Source organism: Agelaius tricolor, unplaced genomic scaffold (genome assembly GCF_023055355.1).
Source record: "Agelaius tricolor isolate 1412-34295 unplaced genomic scaffold, bAgeTri1.0.p SCAF_3, whole genome shotgun sequence".
Classification (NCBI taxonomy): Eukaryota; Metazoa; Chordata; class Aves; order Passeriformes; family Icteridae; genus Agelaius; species Agelaius tricolor.
In genome coordinates, this window is record NW_027269263.1 from 55,657,796 (window position 1) to 55,680,851 (window position 23,056).

Genomic DNA, 23,056 nt, shown 5'->3' on the forward strand with positions numbered 1-23,056 from the left:
TGCCAATGTGAGCCTCTGCCAGGATCCTCTACTTCAACCAGTCCTAAAAAGCCATTTTATTTACAAATATGATCTGTGTAATGTCTCCTGAAATGCAGTCAGCTAATCCTGCCTTTTTAGTTACTTGCAATGACTTTAATTGAATCAGAAAACAGAAAGAACTAAAAAGTAGTGATGTAATAGGGTTCATATGGTGGGAGGAGTCCTGCTGCAAGCAGCAATTTGCAGTGGCTGTCACCAAGCTCTGTCCATTCTGCCATGCTGCAGGTCGTCTGTGATGTAAGTACCAAGACAGCCATGTTCATTTAAGATGCTCAGTAGCTGGAATTTTTCAGCATTTCAGGCTCTCAAATCTTGAAAAAAAGCTTTTTGTACTGAGAATGATTGAGTATTGTTGACCCCAGTGTGCTGTCCTGTCTTGCTGATTCTTCTGGAGTAGTTACACCTTACAGCCCTTCTGATCCTTCCTTTTTGCCACCTTCTCACCATTTCAGCAGGCCAATAATTACACAAGCATCCAAAATCAAACTGCCTCCTCTTCTAAAGGACACTGCAGTCAAGCTGAATTTCATACTGAGATTTTCTGTTTACTGGTGCCTCTGGCTGCTTTAGTGAAAGTTGGTTTTGGGGAGCCACTATCCTGGAGCCACTACTCTTACTGCTCTGTACTTTCTGGCCACTTCCAGCCACAAAAGCAAGGCCGCTTACATGTCTCTGTGTGATGTACTTATGAATTTAGGACTTCTAACTTTTCCCTGACTGTTTCTGATTTTTTAGAGGGTCCAACACACAGAAAGTAAGTTGCAGCTGTACCTAAAGTACCCAAGACTTCATAATTTTCTACAGATGTTCATCTTGCAATACTTTCCTTGTGTATTTTTTTCTAACAAAAAAGTCTTTTTTCAAATACTTAATTTGCAAATAAAATAGCAAAGAAGGTCATAAAATCAATTAAGTGAATCAAAAGTTTTACTTGATAGAATGGTCATGGACTTCTTTTTCTCAGTTGGTAGAACTTAAGACTTTTTTTGTTGCATGGTATTTGGGGTCATTAAGTACCCAGAGGGGTCAGGCTTAGGCTCAGCACTGGCTCTGCTGTGGTTAGGGAGTGTGCCTGCTGTTTGTCAGTAACTCTCTGTTGGGATTCTTGTGCCAGAGACATAATTATACAGTGTTAGGTAAATCCATTACTTGATAACCCCAAGATTATCCAGTGAAGGAATACATGGCAAATGCTCCTGTGATACTGTGAGGGTGGAGATGTCAGTCAGCTGTCAGTGGCCACCCCCTATAAATGAGCTTTAAATGGCTGAGGGGCAATTATGATGGAGGTACATGGAATCATGAATGCTGCAGGAGGAGCAGAGGAACACAATGAACAGTCACCCTCTTCCATTACAAGCCCAAAAAAGCACTGAATGAAACTGTCAGGTGGCAGGTTCACAGCCCAAAGTTGCTGCCCCATGCAGTGCATGTTTCAGTTGCCATGGGGAGCAGTGATTGCGAAATGTTTCCATGAGTTCCAGGAGTTATTTTGTAATTGATGGAAAAGAAACAGAAAGTGAGGATTATTGAACATGATAGTACTCACAATACTTGTTGCTCATAATGTTGCTGAACCTGAACTGTTGCTCTGGGAGTGTCTGCTTTCCAAGTTGTCTGTGCTTTGTGCTCTGCCCCCCATGCTGAAAGGAGCTTGGAGATTGGCTAAGGAGCTGAGGGTGAAATAAGTCATGGAAGCTAAGAGCCACGACCGCAGCTCATCCAGCAGCTTCTCTCCGAGGATCTGTCAATGGAGATTATATACTGCTGGCTGAGATAGCACAGAGATACGGATTTGACAGTAATAAGTTTTACATATTAGAATTGCACGTGTTGTCATGTTTCCAGTCAAGACTCTTCACTGCTGCTGCTTCTTGATTTTCAGAGTTTCGATAATGAATAGTTTTGAGTATATCAATATCATTAATTTTGAAGACCCTTGATAATCTTCATTTAATTTTCTTCTGAAGTTATTTTCTGGTTTTGATTTTTTTTTTGCCTTTTTTTTTTTTTTGCTTGGCAAAACACACTTTCTGGATGTTGGAAAAATGTGAATCTTAATTGTGATGCAGTGTAATAATATCTTCAGGACTGGGTTCCTATTAGAATGTTCAGTATATGCTATTGAAAAATTGGTTTTTCCCTGTTTTTTTTGTCCATTCAACTCTTTTGTATTAATTATTAGATACAATTGGCTGACAAATGTAGGTAATAAGAATTGGCTCATAGATTATTATGAAATTCTACAAAGAGAATATCCGCATTATTTATTTAATAACAGTTACTTGCTAAATTAAATGTTTTCCCCCATCTGTTAACAATTTGTGCCTTTAATGACTGAAAGACTTGCCTGAACTTATTGTTTGCTTCCTTGGATATGCAAACTTTAAAAAAAAAGGGATTTATATTTTTAGCATTTAGCTCATTACTTTGAACTTGGCTACAATAGATACTGATTTTTAATTTTATGTCTCTGTGACATTAATGATAGTAGAACTCAAATGTGTCATCAGTACTGTATTAGAGAAGACTTAGCTTTTCGTTTTTATCCATTTTGAAATAATAGAATAAAAACAATGGCTTCTCTCTCTGTTTTCACTGATATTTAGTCATTTTGAGAAGACAGGTACATTTTTGTGAAATCTTAATCTGTGGTAATTTTAAACCTTCATACATGCATGTGCTTCCTAATTTTAACACTATGTGTTTTTTGTAGAAAATCATGGTCAGTGTATGTGAAAGACTAAGTGATGGATCGTACTATTCTTCTAGGTTGCCAAAGAACTTTGACAGGTAGCAGAAAAGGTTTGTGCCACAGCTGTGTAACGGCAGTCCTGGAGTGTGCTGTAGGTGATTGTTCCCTTTTGTTCCATGTTTGAGGAGCAGCTGTGCAGGTGGGCTGCTCCAGCTCCTTCCACTGCCGTTGGCAGCTGGGCGATGGTTGGAGAGCGTGATGTGTAGGGATTGGAGGCTGCGGGAACACTGTGGAGCAGCTGGTGTGGGAGGGATGGGACATTTCCTTCAGCTTCCTAGTGTTCTTCTCAGAGCAGGTACAGCTAAACATTACACTAAGTGCTAAGGGTGAGAGTAACAGTTTATCAATTTCTATCTAGATAACTTTTTTATCAAATTGCAATGAATGTTACAGAGGGGACAAGAAAGGTTCTAAAACTTTTTTTTTTTAGTTCACTATACAAATTGTACAAAATAGAAGGTATTAAAGAATTATTAGAGACAACTGCTGTCAGTCTGTCATTCCTGTTGAAAGGTCAAAAGGCAGGCATCTATGCAGGCTAACTTCAAATGCAAGTGTTGGAATATGAGCACAGTTTCACTGTTTGGTTCAGTTTGGATTTCAAACATTATTTTCTTGCCTATTTTTTTTAGTACCGTTGCTAAGTTTTATTATTGCCAGAAGAATTGGCAAGAATTCTGGCAGACTGGGCAGATTTCTGCCATAGGCTGATCTCTAAATATCAAAAAAGAATTTGCTGTAGGAGATAAGATATATTTCAAGAGGTTTTAAAATTTTGCTGTTACGTTCAAGTTGTCTACAGGAACACTCTGTATAACACAAGGTTCACTTTGTTCTCCTACAAAGTATCCGATGTACTGTGTGATTTATAACCTATGCAACGTCTGTTGACTCTAAAGATGTTGAAAACAGGTAAATCTGCAGCCAGTTGCGGGAAGTTATTGATGATACAACAAGTGAGGGGTGGGAGGAATTAAATATGCATTTATTGAAGAGAAAAATTACATATATTCTAGAGTACGGAGGGAGTTAACATAGCTGTTACTAAAGAAAAAGCAGTTCTGCTTTTGCAGAAGTGTTTTCCTGAAGGTGTAAGTATGAAAGGGTGAATAGTGGGTGTTGAAAGAGGCAGGAGAGACCCATAAGAAGAGAGAAATATGAAAGAAATATTGCAGCTTATATATATATGTAGTAAAGAAAAAAAGTAGTATTCCCCCTTATGCAGGGGCCAAGATAGCATGATTTTTTTTATTACTTTGATTATATAGCACTGTAGCACTACTGATTCTAAAGTGTCTCCTGGCATTTACAAGTGTATGTTAGAAATGACCTGTATTCTCTCATGGGCAATCTACATTTTTGGATGCACATATTAGTGCAAAAATAATTATATAAACTCAAAAAATGTACAATATATCTCACCAAAAAGAAAAAAAATTAATGCAAACTAGCTAGTTCAGGATGGTAATTGTAGACTTGTAGACCTGTACGTCTGTAGCTGTCCATGTATACCTTTATCCAGGTGTAAAGTATTCAAAAACTAGGTCAATAGCCATTTACATAATTAATTAAAATTCACAAATTAATCAAAATCTCCCCTGCCCTCCTTCGAAGGCAGTGATTCAGCGAAGAGTCAGCCATCTTTGCCTTCTCCGCAACTGGTGGGATGTTTGAAAGAAGTTATTTCTGACTAAGGTTCTTGAGACACATCATCATTTTCCTTCATTTTCTTTTATCATTGCATGTTCTATTGCAACATGGGATAGTACTGATGGAAACTGAATCATCACACGTTTACATAATGCTCTATATTGAGGAATTCTACTTAGCTATTGAACGGTAATGTATTAATAAGATGTAAAAGCTGCCTGGTGTTTTCAGGCCAACATGTAAATTTAGGTTATATTTTGCATCTCTCTGCTCATAACTATTTTGCTGGCTTTCATGGCTTTAGTTGCAATGCTAACTTAGGCAAACAAGAGACAGCCCAAGTCACATACCTTCATTTAGGTGAGTCCTTATCTCAATTTCCTAGTTCAGAAAAGGGATGGTTTACTTCATCCACTCCATTTGGAAGGGCATAATTCTCTTACATGGGTTATGGTGCAGTTGCAATATATTTTCAATGCAATTATCTCTGATAAATATGAGAGTACATTCTTTTCATCCTGCTTCATTTTATATACTGATATGAGGCTCCATTTCAATGATTGCTTATTGTTCACCTGTTGAGATTTCAAGAAATATTTTCGGGACAGTAAAAATCCTGATTTTTGTCTCCGTGAAATTTAGTAAAAACAAGTTTTATTCACCTTTTTGTTTTCCAGTTTTGGATGCTCTCCTGAAATATGAGCAGAACTGAGCATTACCATTGGCCTTGCTGATGAACAAGCAGTGCAAAGTTGTGGGCTTAGGTGGGGAGGAAGTTGTCAAGGTGGAAAGCATATGATGGCACTAAATTACTCTTACAGATTAATTAAAACCAAATTGTATGAACGACTCTGTATTTGTATCCTTTCACTACATTCCTTCATAATTTTCTGTCTGTTATTTTTCATCATTCTGTTATTCTCAACTCTTTGAAAGCTGAAGTTCATTTGTTCTGTAATGCCCCACTTGGGCTACATCTCTCTCCTGTTCCATATTCTACCTTTCTGTCCCCCTTTCTGTTTTTGTCTCTTTCACACATGCTGTACATTTGCTTTGCATCTGTGATGCTATGAAGTCTGTTCAAAACCAAAATAGGACAACTAGATTTTTACTGGCAACATATTTTATTTTTACTTTGCTCCAAAAAAAGCCCAAGAGGAGTATTGACTTGTAGAGGTATTGCATTGTTGCCAGAATAAATTTAATTTTGAAAGTCCATTTTGAAATTTTCTTTTGAATATTTTCTGATTTCTAGGCCATAGCTCTGATAGAATACTTAGGGTGAAATTGGTTTCAGTTCCACCCAACTGCTATTGATGAATGGCATGAATGTTACAGTTCTTTGTAAGTATTTTATCACAGAGAATTTAGTAAAAAATGCAGTTTTAGTTGCTGAAAATGTTTTGGGAGCTCTTGAGGGCATTTTCTCAAACCAGCCTGTTTTAAGAAACTTAGAGTGATTTTTAGAATTCTAGATCCTAATGTTTCACAGTTTATCAATTTTAATTATTATTAAAATACAATGTGTGCATTCCTGCAGGTTAATATCCTCCATGGATAAGGTGTAGGAAACCAAAAGTACAATGTTCTGCCCCCATGTCTAACTAGAATTTCTCATGCTGTAGCCTGTAGCCCTTGCCTCTTGTGCACCTCTGAGAAAGCTCTGTCAGGCAGCAGCAGATGCATTTGGATCTGTTCTTAACCACTTCTGCTCAAGGTTAAAGGACTCAGTTGCCTCAGCCTCTCCTCACACTCACATGCTTCAGTCCCCTGTTGTGGTGGTTCCCTGTTGGACTCATTTGTCAATGTCTGTTTTCTTGGGAGGCGTGGCCTTACAAGTGCCAGATAATGAGATTAATGACTTCCCTCAACCTGCTGGGTACACCCAGTCTAGTACACAGCTGGCAGCCTCTGCCACAAGGATGTACTGCTGGTTTAAGTTAAATTTTCTGTCCACTGGGTCTGTTTCTGAAAGCTTCTTTCCAGCCAGTGAGCACCCAACCTGCTTGTGTGGACAGGGCTGTGCCATCCCAGGTGAACAGGGCTTAACTCACTTCTGTTGACCTTCATGATGTTTTTTTCTGTCCTTACCTCAAGGTTGCTATGGTTCTTCAGGATGGCAGCCCTGCACTCCAGGGTGCTGAGCACTTCCTCAAGTTGCTGTCAGCCATAAGCTCACAGAGGGTTAATTCTGTCCTGTCACCCAGGTTCCTACAATGGCATTGAGCAGCCACCAGCTGGATGTGGGGCTGCTGCCTGCTCCCCTTGGAGGGCACAATAGAAAGCAGCAGGTTTAGTAGGTCGTGGTGAAGTAAGGTTGTGAGTCTGTATTCAAGGGTGAGGGGGAGGGATGGGGGAGATCTAATGGTGTGTGGGAGGGGGAACCTTAAAGGAGTTCAACAACTCTTGCTTTAGGCCTAAGTGAGCGTGGGAGTCGTGTGGTATAACTTGTGATTAGACCTAAGTAGTGTTTGTCTTGGTGTGTTAAGCTATTTTCTGAATCATGGCATTTTCACAGGAATGTCTCCAAAATTTGGTGCTCATTGTTAAGTCAGTGATGATGATAAAAATAGATATCAAACTCATTTCCATCAGTTCCAGATCCTGCGTGGCATCTGATTTCCAGCCCAGAGAGCAGTAGGAATTAACTCTTCCATCAAGACAACTTAAATGCAGCTTTAATTTAATTTAAAAATAGCTAGTCAGTCTTCCTCACTGCTCCCCCATAATTGTTCTCAATTCAGGGTGTGTTTTTTTATATTTTTGCATGCAGTCTGGAGAGAAGCAGCAGGCTTCCTCTGTAGTAGATAGGATTGGACATAGATGATTATTACAGCACTACTAAATATTTTAACATAAACCATATTCTATTAAAAAAAAAAACAGGAACAATCTTTTGGAGGAAACAAAGCTGATTCCAAGTGCGGGATGACAACCCATTCTTTCTTATTCCAACCTGCCTTTACACTTAAAACTGCCTGTTTTTTTTTTTTAACATGCTAGAAAATGTTCAATTTTTTAATATTTACATGGTCTCTGAATTAGAGTGTTGAATTCTCAATTTTCTTCTGAAGTAAAGCTTTGATCAGGTGAGATGCTCCATCATTGGAAGTGCTTGAAGTCAGGTTTAACAGGGCTTTGAGCAACGTGAGATCATGGAAGGTGCCCATGCAGAGGGGTTGGACTACATTTTTTTAAAGGCCAAAAATGTATATTATATCATATAGAATGATATAATGACCAAACCATTATAGAATGATATAATGTGCATGACAGGTCTGTTTTACAGTACAAGATAATTGTCTGTGTTTAAACGAGCAGTTAAAGTTTTGCTTTCTTTGACTTGTATGCTCTCCACCAGTTTGGTTTTGGTACTGTTGACCTGATTTCTTTAAAATGAAACCAGTCTTGGATTGAAATGAAGAGCTGAGAAGTTCTTTGCTCTGTATTTATTTTTCATGTTCCCCTTCACTAGGGACATCTATCAGACTAGACCTGGTTGTCTAATATTTCCTTTTCTGGACTTAAACAGAAAGAGTGTGTTAATGTTCTGCCTGAGAAAACAAACAAATAGAGAGCCAAGGGGCCCCACTCAGTTTCTGTCTCCAGCAGGACAGTTTTCATTCACTTAATGTTGTTCAAACAGCTAAAAACTGAAATCTTATGTATTATGCATGCAAGTAGTGAATTTTTGAGATGGTTGAAATTGCTTAAATAAGGACCAAATTTCATAGGAGCTTAATGGCCCTCCAGTGACACAACAAGATTTTATTTTCTGTTGTTTCACTGATGAAAGGTTTGCAGGAATTTTGCCATATAGGAAAAGAAAGGAAAGATACCAAGAGTTTTGTAAATAACTGGCATTTTAGTAAAATATTTTTTTTTCCTCTTTAATAATGAATTATTAATACCTGCAGGAAGCCCCTCAAAATTAATAATTTAATATTCAAAATTAATAATTTTAAAGTATATTCAAAATATATGACATTGTGTATGGCCAGTATAGGGCATACCCAGTATAGGGCAATTACATTCTTATTTTGAACACTCCACAAGGCATTGTAATCTATGCAGTTTTGATAGGAATTAACATCTTTTTTTGAAGAGCTCAAGTTGCATAAGATAGCTGTAAGATATTGTTCAATAGTACCAGTAGTGGAATGGCTTTCACTTGATTTAAAGGCTTAATATGAGGCTTGCTTCAGCAAGTACTTTGGTGCCTGGTGCAGAGTGTGGGGCAGTCATTTCTGCTTAAGTGGAGAATTAGTCTGGTTAAAACAGAACATAAGCAGAGGTACTTTTTGGAAGCATCAGATTCCAGTTTGAACACTTAGAAATTTGCCTGCTCTTGCTATTCCCCACCTGCTCTGTATGCATCTATTGTGGCAAATTTGTCTCCAAGCAGCAGACTGCTGCTCTTTAAGGTAAGGTATTTGCTTATTCCACCTAGAGTAGAGATATAATTTAAAACCCCAGGTTGTTTTCACCAAAGGGTGAGCATTGGTCTGCTGCTGAACTGTTGGGATCTCAGGCTCTCTTCTCAGGGCTTTGATTTTAAATTCACTGCATTGCCAAAAAAAAACAGTTGACATATTCCAGCCCAGCAGCATCCTGGGTTACTGGTTCAAATACAGTGAGGCAAACAAGGTGTCCTTCCTGTCCAGTAGCTACTGCTGTAACTAATGTTTCCCTTAAGACCATGGAAGATAACAGAAACAAATATTCCCAATAGCAGTTTAGGTTCAGTTTCATGAACTTCTTCTACCAATGCACACATGAGTCTTCTATAATAGTTCTTGATAAATCATGTAGCCTGTCATCATCTGCATACTAAAATTCCAGCAGAACTCTTGGGTATCATTTAGACCTGTTGACTTTTTGGAATTTAAATTAGTAATTTCTTCAAAAATTGTAATTTTTCTTCACTATGGAAAAAGAGCAGTGTATTTTTAGGGTACAGATATCACCAACATTATCTGCAACTAAGACCGCAGAATCAAGTAAAACAAATGACCAGTGCAAGAGAAATAGACCTCAAACCTCCCTCCAACAGGGAAACAAAGATCTGTGATTTTATTATTCTATGATTTTATTTAAAATTTCAGGAATGGGTTATTTTCCATTAATACCCCTCTCCCCATTCCCAGTCTTCCATGGAATGCCTCTTAATTTGTCATTGGATTCTTGCATTTGAGGGGAGTTATGTGTCTGCAGACCTTAGGTGTTTGCTCCTGGGGAATGCACTTTGGATGTTCTAATTTCCTTTTTTTCCCCCTCTTTATTAGTGTCGCTGAGGTTGGTTCTCAGAGCACAGAAGGGTTTATCTTTTGACTCAAGTAGCCTCTTGAGTCATGCAGCTTAATCACGTTGGTTTATTACTGTCTTTTGTTTTCCTCTTTGTTAGTGCACCTGATTGTTCTCAGTAGTCTTCTGTTGATTCTCTAATTTCTAGCAAAAGCTCAGAATCAATTCAGTCTGTATAAAGAGTGTAATACAGTTTTTGGGGAGCTCATAAGGGTGCTAGCATCATAGTTATCTCTGTTCCAAAACGTATTTCAATCCTTACAGAAAGATGCAATTTCTAACCTTGATTCTGTATTATCACAAAGAATATTTGAGGTTAAAAAATGAGATCACATATTAGAAAGAATCTGTGTTGGTGAGTCATTTAGATTAAGGAGAGCTAACTGAGTTGCTCAAAGTACTGTTTTTCTGCCTAATGTTCTATCTGCATATTGGATTTGTCTGACTACGAAACTGCTCTTACATAACTATCTGGGAAATACTGCTTTAAAAAAATGCATTTTCAAGCAGTATCTTAACCAATAGATTAGAATAGTTGTTCAAGTTTAGTAAATCAAGAAAATTCAGTATTTTAGTAACAAAAATACTTTTTTTTATTAAAAAGTACAGCCTTGGTACCTGAAGTAGATTATATATGTCATTTCTTGCTCGTTCTTAGTGCATTCTGCCTTGACATACAGTATTTTTGTTCAAGAAAATGATTCAGCAGGCAGTCTGTATTTAAAGTTCTTAGAAAGTAAGTTCCAGCTGTGCTTTCCAAGTTTATTTGGGTGTGATAGAAGGGAAGCAATACTAACACCCAATGAGAGTTAAGGATTTGCCTTTATGTTCTCAAACCTATATAAAGAGGTAGAATTATCAGAGGGATGAGAGGTAAAGGAATGTTTATAGGATTGTAGCTCCCTCCTCTAATTTGCTCCCTGGCTGTGCTGAGAAGTGGCTGGAGCAGCCTGTGGTGCTGCTGGGAGCCTTGGTGGCTGCTCCAGCCCTGGCACATGGTGGTACAGGATACTTAGAATCTAATTTGTTAAAAACACAAATCTTCCCAACAAAATGTTATACATAGGCTTTTAAAAGCTCTTAAGGGAGAGATGTCAGGTATAAATACATACTCACTAAATCTTTTAGAGTTAATACAGTAATAGTTTTACTGCAGAGCTTTAAGGTTAAAGCAGATGGAAAGCTGACATGCTTTAAATTGGACACCAGTCCCCAGAGTCTGTGCTAGCTGAGGGGTGAGCCATTGTTTTTGGTTAATTCCCGATGAGTAGACACAAGTTCCTTACAGCCCATGTCCCACTCACCTCTGATCATGACCACAGTGTTACTGACTGACTGTGCATGGCAAGAAATAGAAAAACGATCACATGAGTAAGTGCCTGAAACAAAATTCTACATTTGCTACTCCCTGAGTTAATAACCCATAGCATTTTTGTTGTGTTCACTTGACAGGGTTTCTGTACTAACTAAAACTGACTGAAATACGTGAGTTCCTCTGCAATATTTTAAATCGATCAGATCTTAAATGCACAGGTATTTTGGGTATGATCTGGCTGCTCTTACATCAACTGTCCTTCTTCTTGGTTTCATGTGCTCTCCAGGGCAGCAACATCACTCTTGAGAGTACAAAACTGTAGAGATTTCTCATATTATATTGTCAGCGTAGGTGACAAAAACTATCAAAAAGCACATACCCTGCCTGTGTTACAGCCTCTGCTCTCACATAAGAATGGCAGGAAAGCACTTGCAGGTGTTTCTGACATAGACCTGCTGTCCTTATGAAAACTGCCTTTCTTTTCAAACTGTCTAATTGCTAGAGCTTCCTTACTGTTAGAATAGCAGCTAGGAGCATCTACAGTAGTAGCCACTGAACCTACAGGAAGGCCCACTGTTTTGAAGTCCTGCTGAAATGCACTGTCCCAAAATATTTTGTTAGGACTGCGGAAAATCTGGAGCAAAGTTGCAGATTTTAACAGATTGGCAGGAGGTGGCTGCCAGTCGGAGACACAGATGGAGGTTTTTGGAGAAGCCAGAGCAGCAAGGTCTTTCTGTTCTTTTCTTGAAACCATCAGAAGGATTAAATTTTTAGCACGTGAAGTGACTTAATTTAGATTTTGAAATGAAACACAACAGGAAGAAATGGTATCTTTTTTAGTATCTTCCTCAGATTTTCTGTGGATTTAGGAGATCATGACCATATTTTAATTTTGTTTTGTTTAGGCAGTCTGGGCTTCCAGATTATGACTTTATGCCATAAGTGAACCACACAGCAGTTCTTGTGTTTGTGGAATATGTAAATATTTGGTAATATTTGCACCTTTTTTTAATCTCATGTTGCCAAGAAACTTCTTCTGCGTTTCCTATGGCAGTAGAGTGAATCTGTGATAGTGTTTTCCTCTTTTTTTTTTTTTTTTTTTTTTTTTTTTCCCTGTGCAGCTAAAAGAAAGGGTTCAGAAAATTAGCCTTCCCATTCAAGACACTTGCTTATTGGAACTTGTTGGGAGTTCAGTATTAGTTTTAATGGGTTCATATGCCAGACCACCTGTAGAGATGCAGCTTAGTAACAGCAAAAAGTTGCATGGAAATAAGGGGTAAGTGTGGCTGCTCTGGCCCGTGGCAAAAGCAGCTCTGTAAACACACCAGCACACAGGGCTTCATGAATTCCCTGTGCTGTCCTGCTGCTCAGCTGAACTTTGACCCCCCTGATCCATTTTTAAACAAATGCATGCAGGGAAAAGTATTTACAGGCCTATTCTTAGTAGACTAAAACCTATTTGACATACTGTACCGTTAAGAGAGATGATTTCCTTTATGCCTTTACTGAGCTTTATGCAGTATTTCAGTAAGCTTTTTGTTTTTATTTCTTATATGATATTTTTCATGTGCAGGTACAGAGATGTTCTCTACATAGCTGTGAAATGATTCACTTGGAATTTTGTGTTCAGTTGTGAATATGTCATTGCTGAAATTCATCTGAGAATTAGATTAGTTTATTGGGAATAAACAAAAATAAATAGGTACTAAAGTGAAAGGTTATTTGGCAAAGATTTAAAAGTTCAGTTAGCTTAGTTAAAATGTTTAAGTCTTTGCCTTAATAAACTTACTGTGAGGACTAAAAGGAAGATAACTTTATTAGGAAGTCACAGAGGACTGGTTATAAATGGAAAGAGTGAAACATCATCTTATGAAGGAAGAATCTGATACTGTGTGAAATACCTTGGCCATTATTTTGTTATTTTTATTTGATCTTTCCAAAAAAACAGTGGAAAACCTGTTTCATTAAGCTAAATGTTGGGAACGGTGTAAATGAGAGTAGTCCTGCATTATTTGGGTGATAAGCAGTAGTGTAAAGGTCTAGGCTACCTGGACATGGAGAATTGGATTAATTTAAATCCAGGAAGATAAAAAAGGAGGGAAAAAATCATTGAGAAAAGCTGAATTTGGATAGATTTTATTGCTGCAATTGCCAGTCCAGCCCAGTAATCTCTGGCTACCTGGCTGATGGTGATTTCCATGATGGTAATGATTTTTGTGATGATTCTGTAATTAAAAAGGAAAAAAAAAATCTTTTTCCTGTACCATTCTTTTGTCTTTGATCTCAAATGTTCAGTAGTGCAACTTAAATATATGAAGTATAATTTGAGCCTTTTAATACATCTTTAATTTCAGATCTTAGAGCAAATTACACTTATTTGAGCATGTGGTTAGACAAGTTTACTGATCTAGTTAATTCTTTGGGACAAGGATATGACTTCTTGCCCCTTTTTGGCCTGTGATTTTGATTCTATAATTCCTAGGACTCATGTTTTGCACCTCTTTGGTAGTCTCTGGATGTAGAGAAGTGTGTTGAAGTAAATTAAATGTATTCAATATCCAGGTTTTCTTAAGTAATAGTCCTCTGATTTTCAGTTTTCCTGGTATAAGACATTACTTTGATGTACTGTATTGTCAAGTGTTGTATACAAAAATGTCCCTTGGAACTGACTGTAGCTTTGAAATGTTTTAACATGCTTAAAATGTTCCATTATCCCCATTATCCTGTGTCATGCTTATCAATGTTTTGTTGCTTTTATAGATTATCTTTCTCAAGGGATAGATCTGTCTGGAATAGAAGTGATTGAAAATGACCTGCTTTTTATTGCAAGAGCTCGTCTTGAGGTGGAAAACCAGGCTAAAAGGTTGCTTGAGCAAGGTGTGGAGACTCAGGTAAAGTGCACTTTGTTCTTTACTTCCTTTTAAAAGTAAAGTGTAAAAGAATTTGAGCTTGATTTCTTTTGCTTTGTGTAGCACTGCCCAATGTAAATTAAACAAAAAAAAAAAGTCCTATGTGAGAAATTCTCACACATGACTTTATTCAAATAAATTTGCAAGAATAAAATTTTGCAGGATCTGACCCTATAATTTGGAAGAAAGTAGGTAAACTGTAAACACTGTCTTCAAAGCTTGATGCATTCAACACCATATACAGCACTGCCAGTGTTGCCAAGGTTTATAGCAAAATATGAAAAATACAGTTTCTTAAAACTGTAAGAAGATTTCTGCATTTTAGCAGTACAGAAATATATTGAAAAGATTTGGAAGATTTGCATTAAAACTTCAAAGAGCAGTCTAAACTTTGAGGTAAATATTCACTGTAGGGAAATAAAAATGAATATTTGTAATTGCATTCATTCATATTAAATGTAATTATTGACATCTTAATAACCTGGCTCCATCTATTAACTATTTGCAGGATCTTTAGTGCTATTTTCTTGCCTTTGTAAAATTTAATGTTCCTTTATCTGTACTTTTTCATATTCTTCAAAAAGAAAAATATTTTAAATCCTCATTGCCAGAGTGAGAGGAGAAATCTGGTACAAGTTTGTATCAAATTTGGTTCTTAAATTAGAGAACAAAGAGGCTTTGAATAAGGCATTTTTATCCTGTTTCTTACCAAGTGTTAAACTTCTCTCTAAGTCAAGATAGCATGTGTTTATACTGTTGTAGATTGGCATGAAAATAGAATGTATACAGAATAGAAAACCTACTGAATAAGTTGGCTTGATTAAACAATTGAGGATTAAAATTTTTGGTATGTCTCTAACTTTTACTTAGATCTGTCATTTCAACTAATTTTCTGCAGCAGGAAGTCATGGTTGTGGTAAATACCTTTGACTATTTGCTGATAACAAAGTGGTAGGAAAAAACCACCCCATTTTTCACTTGATTACTATTCCAGTGTTGAAACTTCTGGCTATTGAGCATGTTGCCAAGCTGTGATTGCACTTTTTGCAAGCTATGAAGCATATAGGTTATTAAACAAAGATTGACAGAAGACAGGGCCAAGAAAAAGCAAGTGGACATTTATTTTAAATGTAGCAAAAGTCTTCATCAGTGTGAACTCGTTCTAGTTTTTCATGTCAGATTTGACCTTCTCTGATAATTTTCTCTTCATATTAAGTACTAAAATGGAACTGACAAAGAAACCCTGGGGAAATCAATCCCACTCCACCTGAAAAATAGACAGATTTATTAGGTGTTCCAGGCTGTCTCCAGGTAATCAAGAGATTATTAAAGTATATGCCTGTTGTGCTTTAGCCAGGGGCCTGTTTCCAACAAATGGAGGAGTGTTTGGAAGAAAATTATTAGTGCTTAGTCATATCAGAAATGGGGATGTTTTCATGAGGAGGTGTTGGGTTATGCATCACAGGTTTGTTGTTGGATATGATTTGTGAATTTAATGTTGAGAACAATAGTTTGCTTTAGAAAATACATATGCAGGCATTGGCCAAGAAATCTGGAATTTGAAATGTGACTAGTGAATAGCATGTCTTTGATTCCTGTTATTGTGTTTTACTGACAAGCTGATTTACATCTATACCTTCCAACCCTTGAAACTTCCTTAAAGAAGACATGAGACCTTCATCTTTTCTCCTGTATTAGGTACTAAAGAATTCCTCAGATGAACTGTCTTCCTGCCAGTATGTATTCTGGTGGCTGTCTGTACCTTTGAGAATAGTGCATCTGTATTTATCCAGGTGTTTCTGCAGTTATTTGATATTCATATTTGCAAATGCAGTTTTAGTTTCCACCCTTATTTTCATCTGCTGTGTAAATTATACGAGATCAGTTGCCTACATAAGAGTGAGCTGTATTTCTATATTTCGTGTAGCACTTTTCAGCAACACCTTAAGAGAAAAATTACCCTTATGTCTCCATTTTAGAGTATTTCAGTGTCCACCTAAAAGAGAAGCAGGAAGTAGAAATACATTTTAAAAAGTAAGACTGGAAGTATTTGTTTTTAAACAAAAGTCGTTAGAATTTTTTGGTGAATGTGCTCTCTAGCTTTTTTTTTTCAGATACTGCTAGAAGTTACTCTCACAAAAAGAACAGAGCTAAAAATTCTAAACTGCTCCATTTAACATTTTTATATATCCCCTTTGATTTAGATAGAGACTTTTTTGTTCTTTTTATTGTTTATTTAATGATGTATAAGTCACATGCTAATGAGCTGTGCGCAGATCCCCCCAAATAATGTCCAGCAGCAGCACATGAAAGCAGATACTTATACCTAAGTAATACATTGTCTTTTTCTGTTAATTTTTATTCATGTTTTTATGGCCTGTCCACCACCATGGTGTTTGTGTATTTCTCAGAAAAAATGAAACCTCTTCCCCCTTTGGAAATGTGGCATTAGCCATTGACTGCTTTAGAAGTGAAGCCTTCCACTCCTGTTCCTGGTGGAATCTTAAAGCTGCTATCTGGGTATAGGCTAGAAGTTTCTGTCAGTGTGTCTAAACAGGCTCTCATAGAGCTGCAAACCACACTTGCCTTCCTAATCCTTTTAGAAAGAGAAAGCTCTCTGCTATTGTTGACAAAAGTAATACAAATAATAGCAAACCTGAGCACACAGGTACCAGTGGCTACAGGCAGGTTTTTATTGTTCTGTGTGCTTTGTTAGGCACTCCTAGTGTACATAGCACAGATAGACAGTCTTTCATGACCCACAGAACAATTCAAAGAAAATGGATTGTAACCCCATCTTTATTTCTAGTCCTAAACTCCTTGCTAGCTTTCCTTCCTTCATACTGTAAGCAGTCTAATGGCAGATAGCATAGGAAGCTATGCTAGGAAAGGCAGCTTTAGCAGATATGCATCAAGAACTTGATTAAAAGCCACCCTTCTAACAGAAGCCAGCAATGCTTTCTACTTTAAAATTTTAAAAAAGGGAAAATTTAAAAAAAGAAATACATTTGCATCTTGCAACCACCTGCAACATCCCCATCATTTCTTTTGCTCCCATTGAACCCTAGGCTGAAGAATCTGGATTTGCTCGTGGCACCACTTCACTCCTGTTTTCAACAGCAATATTGTGTAAAGTAGATCTGAATAATAAGAAATTACCGGGGAAAAGAGAAATTTGTTAAGATTACCATAGCTCAATTCCAGGTAGAGCAGTTTTTCCAGACACTGTTTTGTCTGCTATATTTAAAAATGAGAAAACTTTCTCTGCAACTTAGCTCATGCTTCAAACCCTTCCTGCTGTATATTGCCATGGGAGGTGTGGGACTTAAAGGGATAAGCAAACTTAGTTCCACCTGGTAATTACAATATTGATAGCTTTAGGAGCCAGGCCATGTGTGTAAAGAAAAGAGCTGCATTTTCACCTCCTCCATCCGCTTAAAAGGTAGCCCTAGTTCTGAGCTAGGTTCAGTGCTTTAAGCAGCAGCTGTGGGTATAAGAAGGATGTGTAAGAAGGATGGATTTTTGCATGTGTGAAATACATTGGGGACCTATGTTCTTGCTTGTGACTTTACTGATACCAATTGTAATAATTAGGATATAGGTTGTGCGGTGTCAATGGTATCATTAAAGATTGATTAAAATATAGCAGGATGTGGTGTAGAAATGTGAGAGCAGAATTCAGATTTCCCTGGGTTTGCACTTTAAACAGTTTGTCCTTCTGTGTGTTACAGAAACATTCTGTATATTTGACCACAGAATAAAAATTTTCCTTCCTTGTCTCCTGGAGGAATCTGTATATGTCTGACTAGTTTGGTTTTGGTGGTTTTTTTGGTTGGTGGGGTTTTTAATTTTTTTTTTTTTAGGTTATAGAGAAATTATGCTATGTTTTATTGTCCAGTTTCCTGTATATAAGACATAGCTGTAAGCCCAGTAGGTATCCTTTGCTAAACTGGGTGTTCTGTTCTTTAAAAAATACCCAGATTTATTTTTCTCCAGAATGAAAAGCTTTGCTAATTAAAACCTTGCAGAATAAAGAAGAGGGGAAAATAATGTAGAGAAATAAATCCTAAACTCTACTTCTGACACTTGTTGAAATACTGGATTTTTATAAACAGGATAAATAGGTAAGCAGTATGATCTGAACAAAAATTTCTTAGTTAATCACATTGTAGCATCTTTGTACTGTTGTTATTTTGTTATTTTGGGCATATATGGGAGCATTTTGAGTTTTCATATAGTAATTCATTGACAAGAATTTGTTTTTTGAATTATTCTCTTTTGCATTCTTTTTCATACTGAACCTTTCCTCTTAGTTGTTGTCTCTGGAACAAGTGCAGCTTTTTTTTACATTAAAAAATTACTAACTAGATGTATATGCATAAGTGTTCTTGACTAATGCTGTTTAGTGCCTGAGAAAAGTGATGGGAGGATGAAGTGTCTGCATAATTAACCAGTTGTCTGGAGGTGATTATCCAGGAGTTGCTCAATTTATCTCAGTTCAGTCCCTAAGCTGTGTGCTTTGTAGTACATCTTGCGCTGTTATAGCAAAATTGGTGAAATTAATCTGAGATCTCTCATAGACCAGCATTTAATCTCTTGTCAAGGATCTCTAATAGGTCTTGTTTCTTATTCCCTAAGGGGTTGGAGGGGAAAGTATGTACATAATTGACCAGTTATCATCACTTAGACACAATCATCAAGAAATTGCATAATTTATTTCATTTCAGGGCCCTCTGAGCTGAGTGTTTTTCTACCACAGCTTGCAGGGTTATGGCAAGATTGGTGAAATTGTTCTTAAATAGGTTATAGGTCAGTGTTCAATCTAATATCAAGGATCTTAAGCAATATATGCACTTACTATCCTGTGGCAGCATTTTTCAGTCATGCAAATGCACTTCAAGGTGTTTGAGATACTCAGATGTTAAGAAGGGTTGGTATTGGGCTTCATTTCTCACTTTTTTGATGAAACATGGAAAAATATAATAGTGTTGTGTTTTCTAATTGCTTCTAATTATTGCTGCTGAAAGTGTGGATGGCTCTTGGGGCATGACTGTCTGGGCAGGGTCCTGCGATTTTGAGTTTCTCAGTTTCTTTCAGTCTTGCCTACTTTAGCAGGAGTATGTGTTGCACTGAAACATCCCTATTTCTAGATTAATTAATGATATTTAAAAACTTTGATTTAATTCAAAATATGCCTTCTGTTTTTTGCTGGTTTAGTGTCATCTTCAGATGAATGCTTCATTGTGAAATGGACTGTGCAAGTGCATGAATATGCTTTTCTGAAGTTGTCAGCTCTGTGAAGATGTGCTTGACTGTAGAACAAAGTCTAATGTTGTGGCAGGATGTCATTTCGTGTGCCCTGTGGTTGTGTAGGGGCCTCTTTAATGTTCAGCTTTAGTTCATTTAGCTTAGAATGTGTTACATTACCCACACTGATGTACTGTGCTACTCAAAAGCGCAATTTTTAGTTTCCAGATGTTTTTGCCTACACTTTGCTGCTTTTACGTATTAGCTATCATATTTTGTCATGCCTTTTAAATAATCCAAGCCCTTATGCACTTCAGCATGTCAATGGGATTGATTGCTGTTATGTAGATATACATAACTGCATAGGTGTGCATAATTACAAAATGATCATTAGAATAGCAAATAAAGTACAAAAAAGAAAAAGAGAGAAGAACCCCTCCAATCTGGCTCATAGCCATCAATCTTTTCATCCACATACTGTTGGTTGCCCTCATAAAAAGCCTGGAATAACTAGATTTGAAATGCTGCTAGAGTATGCTTTTAAAAGTAAAAAGTAATCATTGCTTCTTTCTTTTTTTTTCTTTTCTCTTTATTCTGACATTTATTTCTGTCTTGAAATCTAGTAGTTGGAATTTAACCTCATTACTGTCAAAAGTTTAACCAATATAGTACACTTTAGGCAGTAGTTGTTACATTTCCTTATTATACTACAATCTTGATTCCCTGCAGGAGATCCTGATGGAAACTAGACTGAGACAGTTACTTCGTAATGGAGTGATTGACTACAGTATGATATAGAAATAGAAGGCATTTCTGATTATTCAGAAGTCAGTTATTTGAATCTAGAGTAAGAAGGCTGAAGTCTTATCTGTAAAGAGGAAAACTTGAACCTACTTGCTACTTTAGGCATAAGATGAGGGTGGTAGCTATAGTTGACTTTAAATAATCTAGTTTTGTTTAGTGAAAATGGAGTATGAAATCCAAAGCTTTTTATTTAAATTCATGTTAACTACCCATTTTACTGCTTATTCTGTTTCTAATGTATTTAGAGAAGACTTATTCCAACATGTTTAGCTGTCATATTGGCTTTTGTTGTGAATGATCACAATGGCATTTTGGTCTGTTTAATTAAAATCCTACTAACTTACACTGTTTCTATCCTTTCTTTTGGAGTAGCTCTGTATACATATGGAGAATTTTCATTTAATGTCTTTAAATGTCTTCACAAGTTTTACTCTATCCTAACCTTTAAGTTTCTTTGTCGTAGAAATATACTGATGTTGCATTATTCAATTTTATTTTTCATCTTTAGTCTTATGGTTATGGTTTTCATGATCTTGTTAACTTGCTAAATCAGATTCCTTCATCTGGCCATCTGGTGCATGGCACTACTGAGGGAGTTTTCTATAAATCTAAATTATTTTTTCCTTGAACTGTGCTATTACGGTGTGATGCAGCAGCAATGTATGGTTCATCTAACAACCAGAAAATATCTTCCAAGTATATATTAGTTAAATCCTACATCTGAACAGTAAACTCCATGGGGATTAAGGGAACCTTATAACATTTTCCCTTTACTATTCTGGTCTAAAAGGAGTTTGTTTTATCTTAAAGTATGATCTAATGGAACTGAAGTGTTAACCACGCCTCAGTAATTCAAAATCACCAAGCTAAACACTAAGCATGATTTTATACCTCTGAACTATGGATTAAAATAAACCACAGATTTCTCGGCAACATAATCGGCTGCTACTGATATAACCTAGAATATCCTTTCAGTTTCCATAGGAACAGATGATAAAATGTTTTGAATCTTGGAATAGCTAAAATGAATGTCTGACTTCAATATAGTTCACTTTTACTTTGCAGCTTGCAACCTCTGCATGTAAGGGCTAAAAATGTGCATTAAAAAAGGATGGTGAGATATTGGCATAATACAAATTAGAGTGGTTTTAGGAGCAGTAGTAACAACAATAGCAAAAATAGTATTGGAAGTAAAAATAAGATCTTTCTGTGCATATTTCTTCAGGTGTTAGCTCTGTACTTTATTATACAGGTGTAAAAGGTGTTCTCAATTCCATAGGAGAAGAGAACCATTAATTATTCCTTTCTGTTAATGGCTCATTTATTAAATGTTTTACAATAAAAATAATCTGTCATGTTGGTCATCTCTAAATTTCATGTCCAGCCATTGTTTGTTCTCACTGTGTTACATTGTATTATATGTATTTTCTGATTGAAATAATTTGTAGAACACAAGAAAAACTTCATGTAGCCAGAAGGAAAAGATCAGCAAAATTTAAATGCCATATGTAATGTGTTATTTAGGTGACCATAGCAAAAAATGATTATTGAAGAACAGGCAAGGAAACATGCCAGCTGGAGTAGTACCTGTTTTATTAGATGTTTGACCTCAATTTAACAGGTCATGCTAAATCAGAGGAGATATGCTTTGAGTGGAAAAACATTAGCAATATTTATTTAATTGTCTCTTTGAGTTAAATGGGTATGTAACTCCAGTATTGATGTAGAGGAAAAATATAGAGATCTTGTTAAGAAACCATTAGGAATCTGAGTGCCCACAACCTGAAGCATTGTACATGCAGGTAAAAATGATAGTGTGTGACTGATTGTTCAGTACTTCAGTACTTTCATTTTCTGTACCTCATTTAAGGTACAACATGTTCTTCATTTAAGTTGTGATAGTTTCTTTTTTCAGTGAAACAGGGTTTTGAGAGAATGGAGCTGCACTGTGCTAATATAGTTCAAATCGTAACTTTTTTCCAGTATCTGTATTCCAAGACTATTTTAACTACTATTAATATAGAAGACTCATGAGAGTTGTAGTTACTGGAACATATGGGCAAGTTCAATAGCAACATTTTGAAAATAGAAGGATTTTAAAATAAAAGTGATATCTAGGACTTTCATGTTCAGTATTAGAATATTGTTTGCTGTTGTAAATGTGTAGAAGACCCTCTGTCACATGTTACTTTTTGAATATTGATCCTTTTACATTAATGATTCAGTTTGTAATTTTGCAACATCCTTTAGAGAATTCCTCACAGTGTGTGTAGTAGGTGTGTTAGGCAAGTATTAGCAAACCTCATTCCACAAGCAGGCAAATACAGAGAAGTTCTGAATGACAAAAAATAAACAGGTAGGTTCTTAACAAGTATTTGAGTTTGCAAGTTGCTATGCTTTAATGATTGAGCAACACTGGCCTTTTTTAACAACACTGGCCATGTTTCATGAAAATGCTTTTTTCTCCTGTATGAAAATAACATTTTTTCTTAAACCCTGGAAACTTCTACTTTCTCACCCACTGATCTCTTCAAGTGTAGTTATCTGTTTGTTGAAATATTTTCAGGTCAAGTAGAAAAAACACTGTAAAATAAATGTAAGTTTTAGTTCTTTAATTTAAGTTCAGCAGAAAGTTTTCAGGTGTGGGGGTAAGCACAGGGGACTCACTAATTGGGCATGGAAGGGCCCCCTGCCTTCCATCCACCACCTTTCCCAGTTTGCAGCTCTTACTGGGAGCCTGCATCCCCAGCTCTGGGCTGTCCTGTGGCCATGCAGCTGTGCAGCATTCTCACCTGCCTTTCACTCCACAGCCAGTTCTGATGAACTCCTGCAATATTCAGGATCAGGTTCAGTCCTTAAAAACATAAAGATTTTTATGCACCAGATATTGAAGTTATGAAGTGTCTATTAGCAGAACAAACAAATGCACAGGTTTTCCTTTTTGTGATGAAGCAGTATGAGGAGGTACTGTGTTACAATATATTAGCAGCTACTGTTTTGTAAAACCTTCAAATTCCATTAGTTTGAGGT

At 36.6% G+C, this 23,056-nt stretch overlaps 1 protein-coding gene across 1 annotated transcript in view; it reads left to right on the plus strand.

Annotated features, from left to right (window-relative positions):
- COG5 (component of oligomeric golgi complex 5) overlaps nt 1–23,056 on the plus strand; it is a 174,171-nt gene that overhangs the window by 57,810 nt on the left and 93,305 nt on the right. The window contains exon 7 of the mRNA XM_071423903.1: nt 13,827–13,957. Within this exon, the coding sequence (XP_071280004.1) occupies nt 13,827–13,957 (131 nt within the window). The remainder of the gene's footprint in view (nt 1–13,826; nt 13,958–23,056) is intronic.